This window comes from Lissotriton vulgaris, chromosome 6, assembly GCF_964263255.1.
Source record: "Lissotriton vulgaris chromosome 6, aLisVul1.2, whole genome shotgun sequence".
Classification (NCBI taxonomy): Eukaryota; Metazoa; Chordata; class Amphibia; order Caudata; family Salamandridae; genus Lissotriton; species Lissotriton vulgaris.
In genome coordinates, this window is record NC_141694.1 from 1407852536 (window position 1) to 1407878231 (window position 25696).

General features: G+C 42.6%; 1 protein-coding gene across 3 annotated transcripts in view; it reads right to left on the bottom strand.

Annotated features, from left to right (window-relative positions):
- CFAP61 (cilia and flagella associated protein 61) overlaps positions 1 to 25696 on the bottom strand; it is a 1856219-nt gene that overhangs the window by 1644231 nt on the left and 186292 nt on the right. For all 3 annotated transcript variants that reach the window (XM_086927518.1, XM_086927517.1, XM_086927519.1), the window contains exon 6: positions 7770 to 7902. In XM_086927518.1, the coding sequence (XP_086783644.1) occupies positions 7770 to 7902 (133 nt within the window). The remainder of the gene's footprint in view (positions 1 to 7769; positions 7903 to 25696) is intronic.

Consider the following 25696-nt stretch of genomic DNA (forward strand, 5'->3'; position numbering starts at 1 on the left):
AATATCTAAACTCCTTGCTTTCGGGACCATAATTGTTTATCAGATTCTAGCTCATAATCTCTGTCTTATCTGAATTGGCCATATAACCAGAGATCTCGCCACACTCAAGGAGTAGATTTTCTAAGTAGGGAATAGAAATGTCAGGATTTATGGTATAAATTATAATATCGTCTGCATATAAGGTGATCTTATATTTATAATTTCCTGATTTAAAAGGTTGTATTATGTTATCCTGCCTAAAAGCTTGTGCCAAGGGCTCAATATATATATTAAATAGCATAGGCGACAGAGGGCACCCCTGTCTAGTCCCCCTCTGGATTACAAAGCTCAGGGTCAAAGTACCATTTATTAAAATTTTTGCAGAAGCTCCATTAGAACAGTTTTTTAAGGTCTGAATGAAGATTTGACCCATCCCTATAGTCTCCATCACCCCCCAGAGATATCCCCAACTGACCCGATCAATTGCCTTGGCGGCATCTAATGCCACCACCACCAGAGGATCCCCTCTATTCTCTGCCAAGTCGATGTTACCAATTAGCAGCTGAATTTGCTCCTGAATGATTCTCCCAGGCATAAAGCCCTTCTGATCGCAGTTAATCAGACTAGGTATCAATTTGCCCAATCTCCCTGCTAATAGGCTCATAAAGATTTTTTAGTCTGCATTCAGCAGGGAGATTGGGCGATATGAATCTGGCAATAGGGGATCCTTTCCTGGCTTTAATAGCAACACTATTGTGGCCTCTTTCTAGGAGGAGGGAACTTTCCCTGTTTCACTGTATACTTTGTTAAACAACACATGGAGTACAGGCAAAAGCTCTTCCACTAGTTCCTTATAGATTTCACTAGGCAGGGCATCCAAACCTGCTGCTTTCTTAGTCTTTGCCCTCTTTATATGCTCCTTGATTTCCTCCATACTAATAGGCGAATCGAGAAAGTCCCTAGCTGTGTAACTTAAAAAGGATCTGGAAAGGCTTGAGAACCATTCACGTAAAAATAATTTGAAATTTCTGAATGTGCCAGAGGCTATTGAGGGAGAAGATATAAAAGGCTTTGTAATTTCGCTTTTGGAAAAATCGGTGTTGAAGGCTCTTCCTAATGTGGATTTAAAGAATGAAATCCAGAGGATACACAGAGACCCGTTCAAAAGGAATCTCGGAAGACAGAAGCCACGGAAAATCTTGGTGAACTTTCTTATTCAGTGAAAGAACAGATCCTATCAGCGGCCCTAAAAGCAGGCAGCATAGCATCTCCCTTTTCTGACCTACCTGCATTCTCCTTTTCCATTAGGTCTGATATCTCACACATACCAGCAGAAAGGCAATAGGAGCTCGGGAAGAGATTAACAGAACTAAATAGTCTAGGGGCGAAGGCTCAATTAAGGTTCCCAGCCACATTGCGAGTCATGTGGAATAACCACATGCACATGATCTGAACAACCAAAGAGGCAGATACACTTATAGTTCAGATCCGGGATGAAAAACAGGGGGGGTGTAAGGGGGGGTAATTGATATGGAAAACTCTTTTTTTTATTGCTCCAGCAAGAAACAAAAACATTTTCTTCAATGTTATAAAATAGAGCTAACTGTGAGGCGGGGTTCGAGTAGTTAAGAACCTATTTTGGAAGGGGGGTTCCTCAGGTTGATGGGATGCAGGGGGGTCACGGGGGGTGGGGTTCGGAAGGGGGATTCTGGGGAGGGGGAACGGGGTGGCAGTAAAAAAGATAAAAAATTGTTCTTACTCCATGATTTTCTAATAAGTAGGCTGGTTAAAGGGTCTTTTCGTCATACAGACAATCTTAATACAAATTGTATAAAGTTAAGAACAAAATGAAGGGTCGGAACATTCAATTTATGTCTTGGAACCTGAATGGCCTGAGATGTCAGAGGAGACAGAGATTAATATTAAAATATATAGAACTTTCCCCTGCGCAAGTATTCTTGCTGCAGGAGACGCACTTGAATAAGTCAGAGTTTGAAGCTGTATTTGCAAAAATACCCTGGCTTCAATGTTTTTGTCATTCTCAACAAGTATTGAGCACTGGTGGAGTTGCCATTTTGGTAGAAAGGGGAAGTACATGTATAATAAGATCATTCCAGACCGACCAAACAGGCAGATGGATTATCGCACTATTAGATTTTGAAGGGGAGAAACTGACAGGTGCCTCCTATTATGGTCCTAATATAGACGATCCCCTCTGCCTGGTAAAATTACAGGACAAGCTAATCATGGGAGATCCATCATTTATTATAGGGGGAGATTTTAACATCTTGCTTGACCCTGTAAAGGATAGATCTAATACTAGTCATATCATTGGTACTCCAAGAGCTCCAAGGGTTATGAAAAACCTACTAGTAAACATTAATTTAGTCGACCTATGGAGAGCTAAGAAGGGGGACATGGATGGATTTACATTCTTCTGTAAGAAGAATCACCATGCCTCTAGAATCGACTGCGTCCTGGTCAATAATGAAAATATAGAAAATGTAGTTAACATCTCAGTGTACCCGAGCCATTTGTCGACCACGCACCATTAGTGTTCTCATATTCTACCATATTAAGTCTACAACAGGCCAGATGGACTCTAAATAGGTCGGCGCTCTTGGACTCTGGATTAATCCAGGCAATTAACGGCACTACTTTGGAATTCTTTTTTTACAACTGTGGGTCAGAATCCGAGGAGGTCGTTTGGGGTACCTATAAAGCGAATCTGAGGGGGGTTCTGCGTTGCCAGATAAGCGTAAAGAATAAGCTAGATTTTTTTAGAACTGGAGGGTTTGGAAGGAAGAATCTCTTCTCTAGAAATAAAAAGGGGTCATATTTCCCAAAACAGTGTAAGGGACATGCAGAGCATCGAGGGAAAGCTCGAGGAAGCAAGAAGAGACTTACAATCCTACCTTGACCAGAAATGTAAAGCACAGTGGAAGGCTCCAAATATGGAAATTTTTGAGTATGGGGAGAGAGCAGGTGCCTTATTGGCATGGAAGGCAAGGATCGATAGGGCCAAGAATAACATAAGAGAATTGCTGATTGACAATGTAGGCACTAAATCTAGTGAGCCTGTAAGTATTCAGGACTGTCTCTTATCACGCTTTGCGAATCTCTACAAGGTAGATATCAACCCCTCAGATGAGGCAATAAGATCATGGTTGATGGGTATAACTCTGCCAACGCTATAGGATGAATTCCCATTGTGAATTTACGACTTGTAACTCAACATTCTTGTGTCATATAATATTAAATTCATTTTTATAAATGACAAAAGTAATAAAATTAGGTTTGACAGACACAGAATAAGAATAAATTGAATAGGACTAGTCGGTTGCATAATCACACATCGACAAAACAGGGGTGAAGTAAATAAACCCACTATAAGATGGCCCCCAAGGTCAGCTTTGGTAATATTTTCGCTGTTGAGTATTAGAGCATTATCTTCAGAATGATATTCTGACAACCAACAAAGAGTTCGACAAAATGAATATTGGGATATGAATATTCTTCCCAAATAATCTGAGATTGAGGGATGGGGATAATTTTTGATGATAACGTTCATTTTGATGTTAATCGTTCCAGTTATTTTGAAGGAATAATGTACCTTCAAGATGGCCGCCATTTGTGTAATCACATAACCTGATGGCGATGGATAGTACAAAAGGCAGAAGTAGGATATGGGAAATTAGAGGCTTGATCCAGAACCCTGACAGGAGGCTGCAAAACATTCGAACAAGGTAAGCGACTGCTTTATGGATGTAGAGTACGAACTGCATAAGAGTTTGAGAGTAGAAGAGGATTTCTGTTCCGACTGTAGAATCTTAAGTTAATAAGTGGGGAATTCAGGGTCCGAGACCTTTCAAAACAATGCCTCCCATTTTGAAATTTACAAGTTATAATGCCTAATGGTATGTCGGTAGGACTCAAACCGGCATGGAATATGTAGAGAGATAAGGATATCCAGCCGCAATGTATAGCCAAAGAAAAGAGTTCCGCAGGGTGAAACGCCTCCCTAAGTGAAATAAGAACAAAAATATTGTGCTGGGGATGTACAAATTTATTAATTTCAAAAGTATGAGGACAAGATGTATGATTTCAAATTATAAGATCAGTTGAATAAGCAAGGAGAGTGACTGTATGTCCATAACTCGTAATAGCTCGACATTTCGATAAAAGCTACTCTTTTGTCGATTCCATTGCGATTTAGGGAACTCAGACATTCAGCACAAGACAGTTCAGCAGAAGGAAGTAAGGAATGTTAAGCCAACTAAAAAAGGTGAGGAATAGATCGATGTTGTACTCGTATTTTAAACACAAGTACACGCTACATAGGTGACAAGGAGATAATCGAATTGCTAAAATAATGCAATTAGGTGATATTCATTAATAATAAATCAACTAGGATAAATTTAAACAGTCACTAAATGTGATAATTATAAAAAGAATGTGTAACACAAGATCAAAAATCGTATGGGTTTCTAGAGGATTTTCGAACCACTCTAATTGAAAAAGACTGGTCGAAGCTATCTGTGGTTTTAAGGAAGATAACCACAAGCACCTTATTCTAATTGAGAACAACAACAGTAAAGGAACACAAAGTCCAAGAAGTAAAACAAAGGACTTTAGGGTAAGTTTCCAATAATATATAGAGGAGCCAGGTGTACATTTTAAAGAAACAAATTTACAATTTGGTATAATAACCCATACAATATCATTTAACAGACACTGAATTTTGGAATAAAGTATACGAGTGAGTCGCCAAAGTTCCTTGATTCATCCTTATTTTAAGTAAGTAATGCCAATAAGAGGTATTCATTATGGTTTTTAGATAACAATAAGGATTGTAAGTCTAACAAGCCTGTGATTTTCAGGATTCTCTAGGATTAATTACAGACAAGGTGAACAGAAGAAAAAATCTGCAAAACATCATATGCAGATAACTTGGGTGAGATTTCTGCCTGTTTATCAAAATAAGGGGAGTGTAATAAAAGAACCTAATGGGTGATAACATATCCAGATGGATTACACATTAAATTCCCATCGAGTGAGGAGTCCACTATCATATATAACCTGTAATTTAAACCTCTACATGCGTAGACACAAAAACAAGTATGAGGTCTTGTAATAAGATCTTAATAAACAACTTTATGAGCAGTCACCTCTCAGATAATATGGGTGAATCTAGAATGCAATGAACCAAGAAGAAACAAAGTTGTTTAATTCACACCAGGAACAATTTCATTTTAATTGTATTTTATTGTTTTGTAGATACATGATTTTAGGATAAATAATGAGAAATTTGTGAATATGATGACAGTTCTGAAGAAGGCGTTGAGAAAATAAAGATACAACGAAACGCGTCGACATATAACTGGATTTTGAATAATATTAACAAATTTATGGAAAGTGAATATTACATGTTGAAAATTATATAAATAGGTTGGTAAGAATTTGAACTCTTGAATCAACGGTTATCTTGGGTAGCTAAGTGGTAGTACCTGTACCCACGATACTCTTCTAAATTACGTGCATTATATAAATAATTTGTAATGTATTTTTAGCTTTCACAATGTTTTAATATCACTGTGATTTAAAGCAGGTCCTTTGTGCAATTGATGAAATGAACTATATTTTTTTCAATGACCTGGTGTAGATGTTTATTGTTGTAGTGTAGAATTTCATGGTTCAGTGCAAACTAGTCATAAGATAAAAACGTGGTCACAAAAGGGACATTTTCTTTTGTTTAGAGCATAGCATCTAGCCAGGCTTTACACCCAACCCTGTTGCAGCGGGCCACCAGCCAAGGCCTGCAGTCTACACCCCCATAGGTGGGCCACCCGAATTTTGTCTTCTTTTCGGAAAAAGAAAAATGTAGGCACTGTGGTGCTCCTGCTGTACCTGCTACACAAGCTTCCTCCCTATGGACTCTGGTACTGTGCAACCGTCCTAAGTGAAGCTTAAGCTTTACCTCAGTACCATGTGGTTGAAACTTATTACCTATAGGAGTTAACATGGGAAATATACATTTTGCCCCCCTCCCCTTTTTCTTGGTCCCCACTTGACGGATTAGTGAAAAACTTTCCATGAAGGATCTGATGATGATTTTGATTTAAAGTTTTGTGCCGTTTTATCAAATAGCACCAAAGTGAATTAGCAAAACAAATAACACTTTTCCTATAACAACTTTGACCTAACTTACATAGTAGTGACTTCCATGAACAAAGTTAAGATTAAAGGAAGTCAGCTTGAACTTGGTTAAAAGCCTTTTAATTTTTATTTGATTGCTTATCTGGTTATATGGCTCGTCTATTGTGTATGAACAGGGATCCGAGGCAGTTGTAAGCTGTCTCAGCCCTCATTCACCCTTAGTTTTTAAGGGAAAGAATGCTTGGGACAGGAGACAACTGTAGGTCTTAAACAACCCCATGATTTCCCAAGGGGAGAGCGGAGGGAAAAGCCATGTTACAACTCATGCCATTACAACGCGGTCATTACTATGATCGCGTTGTTACGCCGCATACCATTACAACGCAGGTCATTACAACGACTTGCTGTAGGAGGGGCGCTGGATTTTGGAATAGTATAATTTACTATTCCAACTCCAGTCTGTGCAACAGTGTGGAAGGTATTGGATTTAAAATCCAACCCCTTCTGCCCCCTACAGCAAGTCGTTGTAACGATTTCCTTTGTAAGGGTATGCGATGTAACAACGTGGTCGTTGTAATGACCACGTTGTAAATGCTTGGTAAGGAGCAGGGATAGAGCCCCTCACATGGCACAGGAGTGACTCACTTGTTATATCTTCAACTCCAATACTTGCCCAAATGTTAGAGACCAACAACGTAGGGGTATATTTAGTGCCCTTCACTCCACCTTAAGTCAATGTCTGGGCATTTCTGTACCCCAATGCTTGACAAAGGGCATGTGGGGAGACACAGTTTGCCCTTCAACCCATCTTACCAAAGGGCAGAAGCCTAGATGGGTTTCCCATTTTCTTTATGTCTAGAGAGGTATGCAAAGGCGATTTAAAGCATGAGCAAAGTGGGCTCTGGCTTAGGGTCCCAGTCTTTTAGGGGCCCCTTGATAGAGCCAGTTCTGTGCTTCGGAGTCTTGCCCTGATGACCTTTAATAATTTCAGATTACAGGTTTACTTAGACTATATAACTGAGTGCTCCTCTATCCCTCTCCTGATCTTTAATAATTCTTAAACAGATTGTTTAAAATACTATTTTCCATTAATTTACTTTTGATGTGGGTAATATGTGAGAGTCTAGTATAGACATTTTGCTGAGAAATAGTGTGTTTATGTTTCATGCAACATCCATAAATAAGTATATTTTAGATCAAAACAGGACCTCGCATATGAGAAATGGGAGGGTGTCACGGAGATTATTTGCAGTAATGCTAGTGAGCTGCTGTTGTTGTGTTACAATATTGAAAACACATCACTATCCCTGCATACATATTCAGAAATGTGACCAGTGTGCCTGTGCAATGTCACTGACCTCTCCAACGAGGGTATGAAAGAGCTGAAACTGGATCATGAGTTCAAAGCTGTCCAGGGGCCTTCTAAATAAATTTGGCCCAGGGTCCTCAAAATCCATAGGATGTCCCAGGACGTATGTTTTTTTAATTGGCGTCCACCCACCTAGCACAAGGGCATGAAGGTATTTCTTAGCCCTGACCTGACTACAGAATACCAGTGTTGCATTAGGAACTAAATGAATGTCTTGCACAATTTTTCATCTGCCGCATCCTATGCTACATTTTGAAAGACTGACCTCCCCAACAACTGCGTGATTCTCTTCATCCTGAGCCTCGATCAGCTCAGCAAGGAAGTAGTTTCCATAGGTTTCCGTTAGGGTATCATCCTGACGCTTAAAAATATGAATGAGATCGTCATGGTCTCGTACCCTGTAAAATAAAAAGAATTTTTTTTTAAATTCATGAATGTATAAAAGGTTTACATCTCGTCATACAATAACTGTCAAACAGAGCATAAGAAAAGAAAACAAGCCCTTTTAGTTACAATAGTACCAGGCTTGCATAGCAACGTGTGTTGAATGTGTTGAATAACTGCTAGGATCAGCGTATCTTGGTGTATGCTCATTCAGATATTAACTATTGAAAAGGAAAACAAAACCATTTTCCAAAAATACCACACAAAAGACACCGAAGTTATAAATAAGATATGTGTCATACATTATGCGACATGGCCACAGTTCTTGTACCTTTACATTTCACTGAGAATAAAAAAATATACATTATTAGATTATTTATGAGTGTCATTGTTGTAAATAAGACACAAAAAAAAGGCAACACAAAAAGATAATTGCCGGAATGCTGAAAATGTGAAACATTCACCCCCAGTCACAGATTTGGATTTAATCCATTGGTATTTTCCTCGCCATGCCATTCCAGTTTAGACCCAGCCATATATAAATTAGCCTTGACCCTACTCCAAACGGCAACTGTCCAGCCTGAACTGCCAGGCCATGTTCTTCCAGGTCCAGAAAACTAGCATCATAGGACTGGCTGTGGGGTATCGGCCCTCATCAGTCAGGCTAGCTTGAAACTGGTGATGTAGCGAGTACGGGACCCACGTCTGGGTATACCTTTCCCACTTAGGGCAAAAATGCTACACAAAAAGATGATGGATGGAAGGCTGAACATTGTCAAATGTTCACCTGCCAATCACAGATCAAGGTTTATTCCATTGTTATTTTGCTCACCACGCCATTCCAGTTTGGACCCAGCCATATGCAAAATAGCCTTGACCATGCTCCTCATGGGAACAGACCAGCCCGAAATGCTAGACCAGATACTCTCTGGATAGGAAAATAAGCATCCTGGGACAGGTTTCGGGTTATCACCCCTCATCAGCAAGGCTAGCTTGAAACAGGTAGCATAGCGAGCACAGGGTGCACATCTGGGCATATCCTTCCCACTTAAGGCGAAAATGCAACACACTTACACTCTAAATGCCCAAGTCCCAAAAGTATTTCAACACTCAAGTAAAACCTAGTAGCACAAAACACATCATTTACAGTGGCAAATGACATTCCTTCTTCAAAGAATCATTAGAAATACCTCTTGGCCCGGGGACCCCACCCCTGGGATCTGGCCTCTCTGTTGGGGACCGTAGGGGGAGCCCCAATGCCCCCATGGTCCCGAAGCTCCCCGCCTCCTGCGGAAGCCGGCATTGCTTTTGGGCAACAGGAGCTGCTAACATGCAGCTTCCCTTGCCCAAAAGCAATTCTCCTTTCCTTTATTGAAGCAAGAGGAGTTTTCCTCCTCTCGCTTCAACGAAGCAAACCAGGGTTTGCTATCACAGGGTGGAAGCCATACTCCCGCCCTGTCATAGCAAACGGCAATGTCCCAGGGGTGGGCACCTTGGGACATTGCAGGTGGCGGAGCCCAGGCAATCAAGCGCTCCAGGAGGGGGGCCGCGTGGCCCCCCTCCCTCTATTTTCAAAGCCCTGTAGTGGTGGTGGTCCCCGGGGCTGCGGGAGGTCCGTGTGCCCTCTCACACCTAATTTACATAGCCCAGAGGAGGTTATGGTGTAATTATAGGATTGCCTCCGGGACCTGGCCCACCTGGGGGCTCATTTAAATGAAGTGGAGGAGCCTCCACTACATTTTCATTTTTTTAAATTTCATCTGGATTCGTGCACCCAGTGTGCATACAGACGTTTAAAAATGTGTAAAAAAAATTGGGGGGTTCCTGTGGGACCCACTGAGCAGGCCTAGGGGGTCAGGGTGTTTCTACACTGCCCCTTTTTTTCATTTTTCACTTTCTTTTACTGTTTTCTTGTGACTCAGTTCTACCGAGTCACAAAATGGCTTCCAACACTTCCTGGTTTGGAGTGTTGGCAGACAATTAGAATGAAGCTCGTGGTCGGGAGGGGTCGCAAACCCACCGCGGCCATAGATTTCGATATTTAGATTTTTTGATTTTCAAAGCAACTACTAAACAGATTTACACCATTTTAAAAAAGGTTGCTTTCTGAACCAAAAACTAGCTTTTTGCCAATTTTGGTGTAATTTTGTTCAGCAGTTCGGGCTGTAGCCTTGGCTAAAGTTTCCTATGGAAAATTGATTTTTTTTTACTTATTTTTCAAATTTCTAAGCAACTACTGAACGGATTTACACCATTTAAAAAAAAGGTAGCTTTCTGAACCAAGCGCTACCTTTTTGCCAAATTTGCTGTAATTCCATTCAGCAGTTCGGGCTGTAGCCTTGGCTAAAGCTTCCTATGGAAATTGACATGGAGAAAACACTTTTTGAGATCCCCTTTTTTCTCAGCCCCTGCTTGGCGAATCAACCCCACACTTTCAGGATAGAAGTCGACCTGGATAGACCTTTTTTTTGGAGAATTTCACGAAGATTCGTCAAACATTGCCAAAGTTATTAGCAAATCAAAAAATGCTTTTCCTATGGAAACTAGCTTCTACTATAACTACCTATTGGCAACCGCCTATAGGTAATATATACACACTGCTTTTACAAATCTGTTCTTATGTAAAGCTCTCTGCCACCCACTTGCTCTTTTCCCCGCTATAAAAACATCAATAATTATCAAAAATAAATGTGCACGTCAGTAAAGTGTGGGCCCGGCAGTGCACAACAAATTAATTTTGTTCTGTGCAAGAAGCAATGTTCATCAACTACATCTGCTCGTTTTCACAGGGCAGGAATGCTGAAAAAAAGGGCCAGTATCTGCTGATTCTAAATACTGGAGAGACGGAGTATTAGGAAACAACGTCAGAAGAGCAGCACAGGCATAAAGATCGTTAAGACGAACATCGGGTTTCCCATTTGTACCAGTCAATGATGCTTGGCCATCGGCAACCAGAGCATCTCTTTAGCCGGATAGTGCAAAGTTGTAACTGTTGGACTGCAAGGTTATATTCAATTCATTATTTGGTAGCTTTCCCTGCCTCTGGCTCTTGGTTTAAATCTCTTCCAGCCTTCCCATGCAATAACTCCTCACCCCAAACAACAGTGCACTTTATTCTTGTTTGCACTCTATAAATATCAACTTGAGAAAATGGCTTTTACTGACACCTTTAAAGCACAAGCACTTTACAAAGCACCAAGAGGGGCTGATCTTTTTAAAATGCTTAAATACTCTCACAATTTGTTTCTCTGTCCTTGATTATATCTTGTCTGCAATAAAATTGAAGAGGTAAGCTTCATGAGAATATTTTCTTTCTAGCCTTGATACAATTGTTTACAGTATTTAAATGAAGGTTAGCCTCCAGGGTGCCCATAAAGTAATTTTATAGTATTTGCTAAATGTTTACATAAATTATATTGCATTGTGTTTTTTTCCTCAATCTTTGATAATGTAAAACTACATGATGTAGAAAAGTTTTTTATCTATATTTTATGGTCACTGTTAAAACCGAATAAAGACTATTGACTGACTGCAAGATATATGATCTGTGCTGGAGAAAGGTCCAGGCCATCTGAGGCAATGCAAACTTTTCCTCAATAAGCCTATGTAAAAAATGAAGCAAGAAGATCTTCCTGGACAATACTTATCCCAACGAAGTAAACCTTCGAAGATGAACATATCATTACATTGCTTTGTACTAGCTCCTATTTCGACCCTCAGAGCAGAAAGGCGCTGTGTATATAAACTCTCATGAGGCTTTCGTCCATTCAACTGTGATGAGCTTCTGAGCAAATACTTCAAGTGCGACTTAAACATGTATTATATATAAAAAATTAAAGCTCAAGGTATAGTAAAGATAGTTAATTTTAAATAACATATTTGGTAGCTTATTCCAAGCCAGCATCAATATAATATTCCTTGTTAGGCATGTTCTGCTAAGCACCTCTTCATGGTGCCTGTTCTTAGAGTAACCCGGCCATGAGCAGTTAACTATTTACAGGCTTTTAGAATCCTCTAAAGCCAGAAAGACCAATACATAGTGTCTAAGACCAATGAAGGGTGTAATGTTAAGAACGCACTTAGAATTGGCCTCTATGCAAGTAAGTCTCTCCCATAGTTATATATTACAGCACCTGACATCTTTTTTTAAAGAACCCCTTTAAAATGTATGGTAAAAGTAAGGCTCAGTGCCAAGGTAAAGGATAATCACTAATATTCTGCTTGCACTTTTAGCCATGCAAAAGGAGGAAGGCAAACTACTGAATGTGTTTTTTTCCCACGCTATTTATTCGTTTCTGTTAAGTAATAAAAGTGCAACATATACGGACTTGAACAACAACATCTCAAACCGCATAGCCACAGGGAAGTTCTTCAAGCTCTGTTCGTCTGTGCCTGGTGAAGCACACATCACCAATTTAGGGCAGTTTACCTGGAGACTAGGTCGTATACCATATCATTCTTTCCTCTCCAATAATTGTGGATATGTTAAGTGTGGACGCCTCACATATATTAAAATATGTGAATGGACAGGGAACATGTGAATGGACACCAACATTCACCAAATCTCACTTTATTTGCACCAGATTTTTTATTCTTTACCATCTCCGTGGCTCTCTGTCCTCTCCTGGGTGCTTCTGCTTTGGCGCCTACCACATCGGTGGTGTTTAATTGCTGCACGATACTACTCTGCACTGTTGATTTTTAGGTCTCGCGACCTATCAATGCGCGCAAGCGTATTGAGCGGAGCGAGAATTCATGTCCTCAAAACGCTAGTGAAACCAAGGGTTTCGTTCGTGCGGTTTTGTTTAAGTTCACGTGAATCACGTGACCAAACAAGCACGCGCATCAGCCTCCCTCCCTCCCTCCTATTGGCCGTACCTTCAGTTTCCCGGCCGCTCATCTTCGCAGCACATCAAAGGGCTTCGCCCAGCGTGCGCTCTGCGGCTTCTCGGCTTCTCCTCCCCTAATCATTCTTGGATGGCCGGCCGTACTTTCAGTTTCCCGGTGCTTCAAGTCTGGATTTCTCCTCCCCCTCCCCAGCCAGCTTCACCCAGGCCATCTGTTCCCCAGCTCCAGCACCTCCCCTCTCTCCCCGCACACAGCCTTCCTTGGATTTCTCCTCCCCTTCCCCAGCCAGCTTCCCCCAGGCCGTGTTCCCGAGCGTCTACTGTAAGTAGGTTGTTTTACTTTACTTTATTTGGCTCTCAACATCTGGTTAGTCTTTACACATTTGCTGTTAACCACACTGATTTAATTAATAGTCAAATCAGCCACTGAGACTTTTCATGCGCAGCACTCTCCTCAATGCGTGACTTCAAAAGAACAGCTCGCAGCTCGCTCCGCTTCCCTTTTCACTTGCGTGCTGTTCACTCTGTCCCGTTCCTCTCCAGCGCTTAAGGCATCAAGTCTTTTCTCACACTGCACTCTCCTTACAGCGTGACATAAAATAACTCCTCACTGCTCACTCTGGCTCGCTATCCACTTGCGCTTGTTTTCTAGGGAAGTGACACAGGGACGTAAATTGGAGGTAGTGTCCATGATCCTGTTTGTCCCCATCAAACATCCATACCAACTCATCCCTTTCTCTGATCCGTTGCTGCCCACACTTACTTTGCATGCACAAGCCATCGGTGCAGTTTTTAGACTGCAGGGCTGGGCCGTCGCAGTCTTTCCCGCCGTTTTTTGGTGAGGGGTTGGTGCAATCCCTAGTCAAGGGTTCCATGGTTTGCTATCGGTACTCGCCATTTCTCATAGGACAAGTGCAGTAAGACGCCATTTTCTTATGCGGCGTGCAGTAACATTTCATTAGATCACATCTTGGTGTTTAGATGATGACTCAGGCGCGTTTGTTTCTGGTGAAACGAGGGATATATAGACGGGCTCGTCCACAGCGATGCATGCTTCTCAAAATGCTCCCAAACTCCTCAGGAAGGCGTAAAATGGAGCTCAAACTTCATGCTCATTCAGTCATTGGCCTCTCTGCTGACACTGCTAAGAGTCGTGCTAATTTTGATCATGGTACTTTGGTAAATACATTATTAAAAGTGGTACGTATTAATAGCTAGACCGTACAGCAGGGTATAGAGATCAGAGAAATCTCCCGGGCCCTTCACAGAAGTCTTAGATCAAACCAGGTCAACAGCGCCCGTCACTCTCGTTTTTGCGAGAGCCCCCCCCACCCCTCTCTGTCCTCATCCCTTTCTCTGATCCGTTGCTGCCCACACTTACTTTGCATGCACCAGCCATCGGTGCAGTTTTTAGACTGCAGGGCTGGGCTGTCGCAGTCTTTCCCGCCGTTTTTAGGTGAGGGGTTGGTGTAATCCCTCTTGCGCCAGTGCGTGCACTCAGTCCCACATTTCGACCACTTGGATATTGTGCCATTATCACAGCAAAGAGCGGCGGTGGGCCCCCTACAGTGGAACTGGTGTGCTCGCTTACAGAGTTGCTGCATACCTCTTCTCAGGAAGCTGGCCCACTTTACAACCGCATGCAATAACATGATCACAATCTTTCTTACAGTAATCGCCGTGGTGCGCAATATCACACTTTTTAACACACACACGTTTTTAGATTTTTATAACATGATGACTTAGTTTTCCCTGATGCACACTTAGAGGTGTGAACAGATAATTGCTGCCTCCATCCTGGTTTTCTCTCAGTCTCGTTGACAATTAAAGCTGAAACCTGTTCATCTAGCAGATAATCTGTAGCTAAACATCTTTTTACATCTTTGATTAAAGTTCTTTCGTAGAATGTTTTGCTCTTCCACATTAGTTTGTTGTAACTTGGGAACTGGTTTATATTCTAGTGCAAATACTGTACTTTCTACCAGCTTAATAGTTACCACCTCGTAGAAGTATAAATGCATCAAACACTGACTCCCAGCACATTCACTCAACCACACTACACCATCAAGCACATACATATCCCACTGACAACCTGTTTATGTAGGCTAGCACAAAAAGGCACTAGACTGCACCATCAGCACAGAACACCACACCGCCACCCAGCTGGTGCTAGCAACACACATAGGCACCAAACTGTAGCATCAAGCACAGACACAAAAAACTAACACCCAGTTCGTGCAGCTGGCACACAAAGGCACCATCAAGCACAAACAAACCACACCTCCACCCAGCTTATGCAGAGTCAGACACAGACATCAACAAAAACAGGCATAGGAATCAGGCACACACATCAGAATCAGACAGACATCAGAATCAGACTTCAGAAACAGGCACAGACGTCAGATACAGAAAGCATACAAACATCAGAGTTAAACATCAGACCCAGACATCAAACTTTGACGCATAAATTACACACATACACCAGAGACAGACACAGACACATACCATAATCACTCAGGCACCAACGTCAGACAGAGACATCGCACAGCTTGTCCACACATCCTCCATCTAAGGCACTGTACCCAATGAAGGCATGATGACGTCCCTCCCCTAATCCGGGCTGTGGCCCACCTGGTTGGGCTTGGAAAGTCTGTCACTGTTTGGTATCGGCTCTGTCGCTGCCTGGGGTTTGATTTCCAGCAGAAGCCTGGGGCTGTTATACAAAAATAACACTTGAAATAAGTACTTCTTAATGCAGTTCTATATTATGCCTATGTTTTCTTCTGTGGCGTTGCCAATAGGTCTCGCAGTAGGAAAGTTGGAGCTATTGGTTTTGTAAATGACATTTTATATTTATATATTATTATTGACAATGCCAATAACGATATATAAATATAAAATGTAATTTACAAAACCAATAACTCCAACTTTCCTACTGCGAGACCTATTGGCAACGCCAGTGCTTGTTTGTATTGACTTGATAAATTGAATAAACAAAATTTCCAAAAAATAAAAATTGTGCCAGATGCTCAAGCGCAAAGATCAAATGAGATAACATGTATCCTTGTCTCGTCCCTCTCTTTATGGCCCACTTTGGAGACATTTTCCCATTGCCCCTCATACTAGTTGTGACTTCTGTGTACAATAGTCATATCCATGCGATAAATGTGCTACCAAACTTAAAGCTTTTCAAATGATCTATTGTGTATAACTAATCACCAGTATCACATGCATTATGGGCAGATACATTTGCAATGGCATATGGCTATGTGTAGTCCTGTCATTTTTCCATAATCAGATAAAGGCATTCAATATTTATCGCCGATTTCCACTGCGTTATCAAATCCCGCCTGATTCGCACCTATCAGGTATGTATGACTTCTGTAAGACTGCTCATAACTATCTTCTCTAAGATCTTTTTGTCCATAATTATCTTGGATAGAAATTGATAGGAACCACATTCTAATTGATCTTTCAAAGAACTGAAAGTACCACAACAATTGTAGCTCTCATCAATTTGTGTCATAATTTTTGGATAATCTATCCATTTGTTGTATGCTTCCAACAGTCTGAGGGCTAACATTTCTGTACATGTCTTGTTATATTTGACAGCTAATTCATCTCACCTCAGCGGTTCTGTCCACATTCATGGTAAAATAGAATTTAATGGGATCTACTAAATTATTGAGTTTAGTGAGCACAAACAATGAACACCAAAAAGAGAGTCTGTTATCTGGATTCAGTTCTTTTTTAATATCCTTTGCTCGTGTTCAGCTTCTTTCTCATGCAATATTTTCCTTTTCCTCTGTTTGCACTTTCACAGGATAAAATCACCATAGCCAGCACGTGTTTTGTCTGGCACAATCGCCATGACTTCCTCAAGGCAAATAAAACCGTTGGGTCTTCTTAAGCATCCTCATTCTAAAAATAGCTGGAAACAAACGTTCATGCTATGTTGACATATTTTGAGTTTGAGTAAGGACCTCTGAGATTCAATAGGCCATGGAGTGGGCTACAGTGTATAAAAGTAAACAAAGACATCAAATGTGTGCTGCCACAATGGAATTTTCTGACCAATACAGTTTTGAACATTAATGTGATCCATGTCTAGGGATTCGTTTAGATATTGCCTTTGATATAGAAGCAAGATTAGACCTCTGCCTCACTCAGTAACGCTAATGTGTTCAGAGTCAGAACTCACCTGTGAGATGTATAAATCCTCACAGTTCCTCAACATTCAGCCATCATGGTTTTCCAACACAATTACAGTTCAGGGCCCCGTTTCCCTATTTAACAGCATGGTTACTATGCAATTCGTCTTTTCCTTCTGTGAGTGTTGACCATTCATCTAATCACAACAATTGTTAATGTCCTCCATGTATGATGTCCAATAATTATTTTTTCTTACTTCCAAATCTCCCTGGCTAGATGAGTCCCCAGCAGATTTCCTCTCTGACACTTTTAATTTCTCTTCTAGTCTTGCTTTTGTGTTTGTTAAATCTTTCCTATTACCATGTATCATGCCATCACACTTTCCACATACAGTGACTTTAAACGCTTCCCACAGGGTGGACTAAGTATCTACTGTGCACAGGAATCAATAATCATAATTTATATTTCTCTCATGAATGGGGCAATCACTCCTTGCCTTTATTTATGGTTGCTATTGGGGCAATTACACCTGCAATAACCATCTCTAGTTCCACCAGTGAGTGATCGCCAATGCTCACTTTAAATATTCACATCCTTTAAACCCACTGTAGTGTTCTATTACATGGCAAAATCCAGAATAGCACCCACATTGGCAGAGGAGAAACGCAGCTAATATCAGTTCTAACCTCTCCATTTCGTACCCAATTTCTCATGTTCAACCTTAATCAAGAGTCTCCAGTAGCACTTCACGTTTGCCCCTTTCTTTAAGATTTACAACCATCTATTTTGGCTTTTAAGTACTCCATTTATTTTTTTCACACTTCATGAAGTAAAGAATATATTCAGCCATTCCATCTGAAGTTTTCACAATCTCGCGGCTGTTACTCTTGGTACGTTTGTACATAATTGCAAACAACCTTCCTGCACAATGGTAAATTTCTCCTGTGCAGTCTCAACTCTGAATTAGGCCTGTGGTGAAGGATCTCCTCCAGGCAGTGCACCTTCACTCACTAATCAGAAGAGTTTAACATAAACAAATTGTGCCCAGTGGGTATATATATCAGCATTTCAACTAAAGCCTTTGTGCTTTCACTGTTCAATGCTCAACCAGAGGAGGACTGCAATGTTCAACCCTGGCTCTGTTAGTAGCTGAAAGATCTGCTTTGTCTGAAAGGACTGCAAACACATTCACCCCGTCAAAATTAACCAACTTGATTACACTCATAAGCAGAAAACACTTGACTATACATAGGTAAGTGACTGCCATGCCGCTCTGTAGTGTATTTAAGTAAGAAAATATAATTGTAGCATTTAGAGAACACAATAAACCAAGATGCATCAAAGCGCTAAACCAGAAGAGAACCGTGTGATAGGCGAGGACCCAAAGCAGAGACAACCACAACAACCACACAAATCTAAGGGACAACTAATTAGAAAATAACCATGCTTTGACCTGCTTAAGAAAGACCAGGTACACTTCTTTTCTCTCCAAGTTGAAAAATTAAGTTTGTACATGCATTCTTTATTGTGTTTTTGTTTCTGTATTTTCACTGTTACACAATTTGTTTTTCTTCTTGTATTAGACTCTATTCTTCTCCTCTTCTCTTCCTCTCTTTTTCTTCTCTTCTCTCTTCCTTCTTCTTATAATCTTAAAAATGCATTGGACTTTGTATAGATCTTTCAACCGATGTGTGATTCATTTTTTTACTTATTGTTACCTCTCATCATATAACTTGTAATGATGTTTTACTTTGTTTATTACTTCAATAAAGCTTTCTAAACTCAAGAAAGGCCAGGTACGAGTTTAAACGTCTAATGTGTTCAGGGAGGGAGTTCCTCAACCTGCCAGCTTCCATAGTGAAGGCCTGTTCCCCCAGCTGAATTTTCTACACCTAGGTACCACCACTTACTTAATCCAGCCGATCTCAGAAGCCTAGTAGGAGCATACCAATTAAAGTTCTCCTTCGGATAAGTTGACCCCAGTAGATGGAGAGCCTTATGAGCCAAGTAAATGGCTTTAAACAACACCCGCTTCTACACTGGCAACAACTGCAGGGATCTCCATCCTTCCCTGACTAAGAAGTGTTTTGGTGGTCCCAGGACCAAATGAGCTGCGGCATTCTGGGAAATTTAGAGCTTATCTAGTGAGTATTGGTTTGACATTTACATAAAGGGCATTGAAGTTGTCTAAGCAAGAAGTAATAGGCGCAATGACCACTGACACCCTAAGCTCTATCGGGAGAAAAGGCAGGATTGTTTTCAAGATCTTAATGGTCCAGAAGCGTGAGCTTACTGTTCTATTAACCTGGGTGTCGAAATTCAAAGTGTTATCAAAAATCACACCCAGATTGGTCCAGATCGAGCTATCCATTCCGAAAACCACTATCTCTGTTTTCCTTCTGTTCATTTTGAGCCAGTTCTCCCTCATTCACCAGCTGATTTACGTCATGCAAGCCCTAAACCTGTCAGCCTCCTCAACCTAGTCATCGGAGATGGAAACGATGATCTGGGTGTAATAATAAGAATGACTGACTGATTCATATTACGAAAGAGCAACAAAATACGGTAACAGCACACCAGCTCTGGTTTTATTAGTCACACAATTGTTTCAGCATAATGCAGCACATCTTCCTTGCAGTTAAAGATATTTTTTTGCCTTTCACATCCAGGCACAACGTGACGGCAACAGTAAAACATGTGAAATATTATATCCCTCAGTGTACCTGTCACTTCTTCAAATGAACATCACCTGTCTGGGTTTCCACACCAAAGTATGGATGGAGAGAGAGTGCTGCTATTTTAGTTCAGCTTCCTCCTTCCAAGCCAGGAGCTGTGAGGAGCAAGACATTGTCTCTGTAATATAGCAGCCTGATCATCATCACCCATAGAAGGGACCCAAGAGGGTGTCTCTATGATGGCTGTTCCAAATGCTGTTTCCAAATATATGCCTTGAAATGATTCTTTGGCAGCAAACAAAGCAAAAATGTCTTCCCGAAAGGCATCAATTAGATAAGTTGCAATCCACTTGGGAAGGCCTAGACAAATTTATCAGTTTTCTTTGTGATGTACATAGATACACAGTTCTTCCATGCTACTTCCTCGCTTTTGTAGCTATTTCTCTTTAGACATCCTGCCCTGCTTCAATTGTATGTCTTCATTATTTGAATGCCTGTCTCACATCAAGATAACTAAAGTGTCTATCAATTTGGCAGTTTTCATATTGCCATCTAGAATGACTTGTTCAAGATTTTAGTTGTCTCAAGAAATAAAAGAGGGAGGGAGGGAGAAAGTTAAAGGTCCACTCAACTTCCCTTAAATGAACCACAGGAGACATGCCTTAGGCAGAACAATACTGTTGAGGGTCTCACAACAATTTTGGTGTTGTCAACACATCTCTTCCACTCCTTTTCATTGTACATAAGATCTTAGTTGGACATAGTACTCCACCAGCTCCAGAGCCGACACTTAATCTCGGTTTAGCTCAGCCGCAGCAATCTGGTGTCTTTGGTCCTGGGGTTTCACATGTACATGACTTGGGCTCGCGAGGTGCAGTATCCCTAGCTGTGGCCAGACACACCTACATTGGCTGACACTGCAGTGCTCACCATGGCGGGAGTTACTTTCTCTTCTGTCACAGACCCTATTTTGGTCACTCACACTGAGCCACATTGCAATCCACTGACCACCGCTCATCACCTACTTACTGGCCCATCACACTGTAGGGGTTTGTAATCAAGACCCATCCTCGCTGGATGAAGCAGGTGAGTTTAGTTCACAGACCCACCAACCAAAAAACGTCAGGCCACATCACAACATCTGCTTCTCCAGTCTCTGCAAAACAACTATAGAGTACGGGGGCAGCCTGAGACCTTTACAAATCTGAATATAATTCTATAAAAAATACAAACTTTTATGGCACACCATGCTATAGGTATCATTGTAATAATTACTGCTGTGTACACAAGTAATAGAAGTCCAATTTCTCAGAAACATTGTAAGTATGTTACTTGTATTCAGTCAATAGCTGCAGCTGAAGCCTATAAAAAGAGGAACCACTGCAAGATGAATACTCGGGGGTTAGTGGTTGTCAGTCACAAGAAAGCAACATCAACTTGCATACAAAATGATACGTTTCCAATATGCTTGAATCCACAGGAGTGAACGTGATGCACTTTATGAATTTTGGTACAAATTAAATAACTGATTTTATCCTCATACCAAGCCTTGCTGCTGCACTTTGATCACAACAGCTTAGATTTGACTATAATTTGATTTATGAGAAACAGAAATTATACTGATAAATCCCCAACCCAAAGTAAAGCATATTTTAGATGATAACACGTTTCTCACTTTAGTCGTGAGATGAAAATTTTTGAAAATACTGTTTGGGCAGTGCCTTGAATCTCTGCTAAAATATTTTGGTAAAGAACTTCAGATGGAGTGCATTGATAATAGAACGAAACCCATCTTTCGTGTATGAACTAACCACCTCTCAAGGTGTATCCAGTCTTTAATTTGTAAAACAATTAGTGCCGGGGCTCTCATCAGGAGGCAGCTTGCACCAGCCCATGGTGCCTATTAGCGCCGCCTACAACCGAACAACTATTAACCGTGAAGCCCAACAGCTGGGGAGAGGATAGGCGTAAAGGCCAGAGTTGCTGACTTTGGAGCTTGACAACTAGGTTTGAGTCTTGGCACAGGTTCAACATCCTGTGATTCTGGACAAATCACTTAATCTCCCCGTGCCTACAAAAAATGAATATGTCCTTAACTAGTGCTCATGAAAAGTGCTCCAATACCTTTGGGTCGAGTTTGTGCTATAAGGGCAGGAGTGCTGGTGCTAAGCACCGGAAACCACCGGCACAAATTAAGCACAGGGTTTATCATTATTAAAGCTTGTCAACTGCATAAAACCTGTGAGCGCTTACCCACTGTGATACCAGTCTGATCATTTTTAAGCATCTTCAGGGACTATCGGCCTTTGTCAGATAAAATCCACGTTACAGTGATGTCTGCTTCAGATCACAACTTTAGTCTGAGCAGACAGAACCTATGGATCTAAGAGCGGCTCTTCCGCAGGGAAATCTGCATCCTGCTCGTTGACTTCCTTTTAAGTGAAGCCCTACAATGAAGAACTGAAGAGCCTGTGTAGAGTGCGGATCATCACATGCAATGCGCGCTTTACACCGCTCGGGAACAGGAAACATTTTGCCACTTAGTTCTTGGCTTTTAAAAACCCATCTGTCTTTGTTGGCGAAGATGTTTCTGTTCCGTAACAAAGCCGCTCACATTTGGCATATATTCCGGAAGGGCTCTGACATATCAAAAGCGTAAAGCTACTTGAGCTTCTCTGCAGAAAGCAAGATTGCTTTGAGTGGCTATGCCAAATATCTTCTCCCTTGCTCCGCTTGACGCAGATTGTCTTTATGCTCGATTCTCCAAAGGGAAAAGCCTTAAGATGTTTCTGGATGGGACGTGTTTACTTCTTGTTAGTGTTTGCCTTGCATCTGTGGGGTGGCACAGAAATATAATTATTAATTGGAAAAAAGAAGTTTTCTATAGAAGATAATGGTGCAAAGGGTTCAAACAGCAATGAAAAAAAGTGTCTAAGGTATTTTCATGCACCAGGAAAAGTGCTGAAAAACAAACAAAGGAATAATACTTCTATGCAAAACAATGAAGGCTACAACTTTCCAGTTATGCAAATTCAAAAAATTGGGGTGAGGGATGGGCTGTACAAGAACAGAAACAGAAAAAAATCATTAATCTAAACTGAAGACTTTTATTCCAATTATATTCAGATTGCTGCTTCCAAGAGACTAGGCGTTTAAACCTTCAAATACCTAGTCGTATTCGACTTATAGCATTGGCACCATGAATGATTTCCCTCATGCTTTGGATTCCCAAAGAGCACCTTTCTTGGCCAACAGAGCATGCACATTTAGAATGTTTCGATCCGACCTGTACAAGCATGAGTGATATCGGGCTACAGCTGAAGGGCCATGAAAGCCCTGGGTGGGGTGGGACTGGAGAGCAGTTACTTTTGCAGAACTGGATGATTTTTTTTTTTAAACATTTTATTTTTGTTGTTGCTACCACATGTTATACAGCGACAGTCAAACGGTCCGTAGGGCAGCGTCAACATTCAGCTGCCCACGAGTAATAGAGCAACTTTTTTAATTTTACCCCCCCCCAACATATAACTTGCTACTTTAAGGGTTGCAGTGAGTGATCTCGAACTGTAGTCTATGTCGGCAGTAGTGTGCTTATAGATGTCCATTAGCCCTCAACACAGTCTCTGATAACTTCATTCATGCTTCCAGTTACGTCCCCTATGACCCGGGGCCATGTTGAATATCTGGGCCCTCCTCCTCCCCCCTTCATCACTCCAGATCCTCCTCATCCCCCGAGCTATCCCCATCCTCCTCCTCAGGCAAAGGCTCACAAATGTCCCCCCTGTAGGTGTTCCACGGTGTCCAAATTTTGTTCCATTTACGTGGATTATGTCGCTGCCGATACACTGCCCTCTCCGTCACCATGAGCACGTCCATGTTCCTGCACCATTGTGCCAGCGTCGGTGCCTCTAGTGCCCCCCAGTTTTTCGCGATATCACGCTTTGCCAGCATTATGCCAATGATCACCCAGCCCTTTGCGGTCAATGATAAGTCTGTCGGGCCCCAAACATTTAGGAGACAAATTCTGGGGTCAGGTGTGAATGGGCTCTGGAGGGTTTGACTTATTGTGCGTGTGACACGCCTCCAGTACTCCTGTATAATTGGGCAGGTCCATATAGTGTGGAACAGTGTACCCTCCCCTCCACATTCTCTCAAGCAATACGGGTGGTCTGCTCTGTGTATTTTGTGTAATGTAGTGCGGGTGTAGTAGACCCTATGTAGTACTTTGAGTTGGACCAGCCGGAATCGGGTGGAAATGCCCGCCTCCCTGGGTGATGCCAGGGCTGCGTTCCAGTCCGCCTCATCCAGGTCTCCTAGCTCATCCTCCCAGTGTTCCTTCAGCCTTGCAAGGGGGTTCGGTAGGTTGTTCATCAGTTTGCGGTAGGTGAGGGAGGTTGCACTAGACTCCATGTAATCCGTAAGCAATCGGTCCTCTAACGGGGCCGATTCCGGAAGCGTCACCCCTGGTTCCAGCACCGACAAGAGCGCGTGCCTGATTTGTATGTACCTGTATGTTTCGGTCACTTCTAGGCTATATTGCTCCCTCAGGGTCGCAAAGGAGAGCACTCCATCCCTTGTCCATAAGTCGCCCACCGTGGAAATCCCAATGGTATCCCATTGATCAAACCCTTTGGAACTGCGCAGGTTGCCGAGGGCCTTGGAGTCCCACAGTGGCGTGAGGTTAGTGATCACTCCCTCCCATGCCAGCCGCCTCTGCGCCTTGTGCCAGATGGCTACTGTGTGCTTGGTAGGCCCCTCTAACTTTCTCACTAGTCCTTTGTTGTAAAGTGGGGCCAGAAGGGTGGATGCGCCCAGCTGGTGCCTATCCGCCTCGTACGCCGGGTCGTCGTGTGCCGCGTGGACCCATTGGTTAATCACCTTGAGGTGAGCGGCCCAGTAATACAATTCGAGGTTGGGGAGGGCTATTCCCCCACTGTACCAGTCCCTGGTCAGTTTCAATTGTGCTACCCTCGCCGGTTTGTCACCCCACAGGAGGCCGGATAATTGTGCCGCCACGCGGCGGAAAAGTGATACGGGGACCATCGCCGGTGTGTTTTCCAGGACATAGAGGAAGCGGGGCAGCGCCATCATTTTGAAGAGCGCCGCTCTACCTAATAACGTTAAGGGAAGATTTTTCCAGTGACGCACATCCGCTTTCAGCCTGTCCAGCTGGGGTTTGAGATTCAGGTCCAGAAAGGTTGAGTGGTCCTTCGTGATCCAGATCCCTAGGTATTTAAAGGAGATGTGTTCTACGAGCAATTGGCAATCCTCAGGCAACGCAGGCAGGTCACCCTGCACCATGAAGATTATGGACTTGGCCCAGTTAAGTTTGTATCCTGAGGCTGTACCGTGGGTTTCGCACAGTGCCAGTAGGACCGGGATGCTGTTCGAAAGGTCCATGAGGTAGACGAGCATGTCGTCGGCGTATAGGGAGACTCTATCCTCCCAACCGCCCCCCCATTGTACGCCCTTCAGCAGCCGGGTGGTTCTAATAACTGTGGCCAATGGTTCCAATACTAGGGCGAACAGCAGTGGCGAGAGTGGGCATCCCTGCCTCGTACCCCGCGCCAGCGAGAATTCCCTTGATATGTGGCCATTTGCGGTTACCCTCGCCACTGGTTCTGTATACAGTAGTCTGACCCACGATATAAACGTCGGGCCAATACCCATGTGCTCCAGAACCGCAAAGAGATAGCGCCACTCCACCATGTCAAACGCCATTTTGGCATCTAGTGACAGTACCGCCGCTGGTTCTTCCAGCCGCGGGGCTCGGGCCAGCACCCCGTGCAGCCGTCGTAGGTTCAGCGCCGTACTCCGGTGCGGCATGAAGCCCGACTGGTCCGGGTGTATTAAATGCGTCAGGTGAGGCAGGAGCCTGGTGGCCAATAGTTTCGCCAGGATCTTGCTTTCAGCGTTAAGGAGGGAGATCGGGCGGTACGACCCGCAGTCCTCAGGGGGTTTGCCGGGCTTGGGAATCGCGACAATCGTGGCCGTACGTTGGTCAGGAGGCAGACGCCCTTGTTCCCGACACTCCTGGAACATATCAAGCAATGGCGTGGACAGCGTCTCGGACATAATTTTGTACCACTCTATCGGCACACCATTAGGACCTAGCGCTTTCCCCGGGTGGAGTG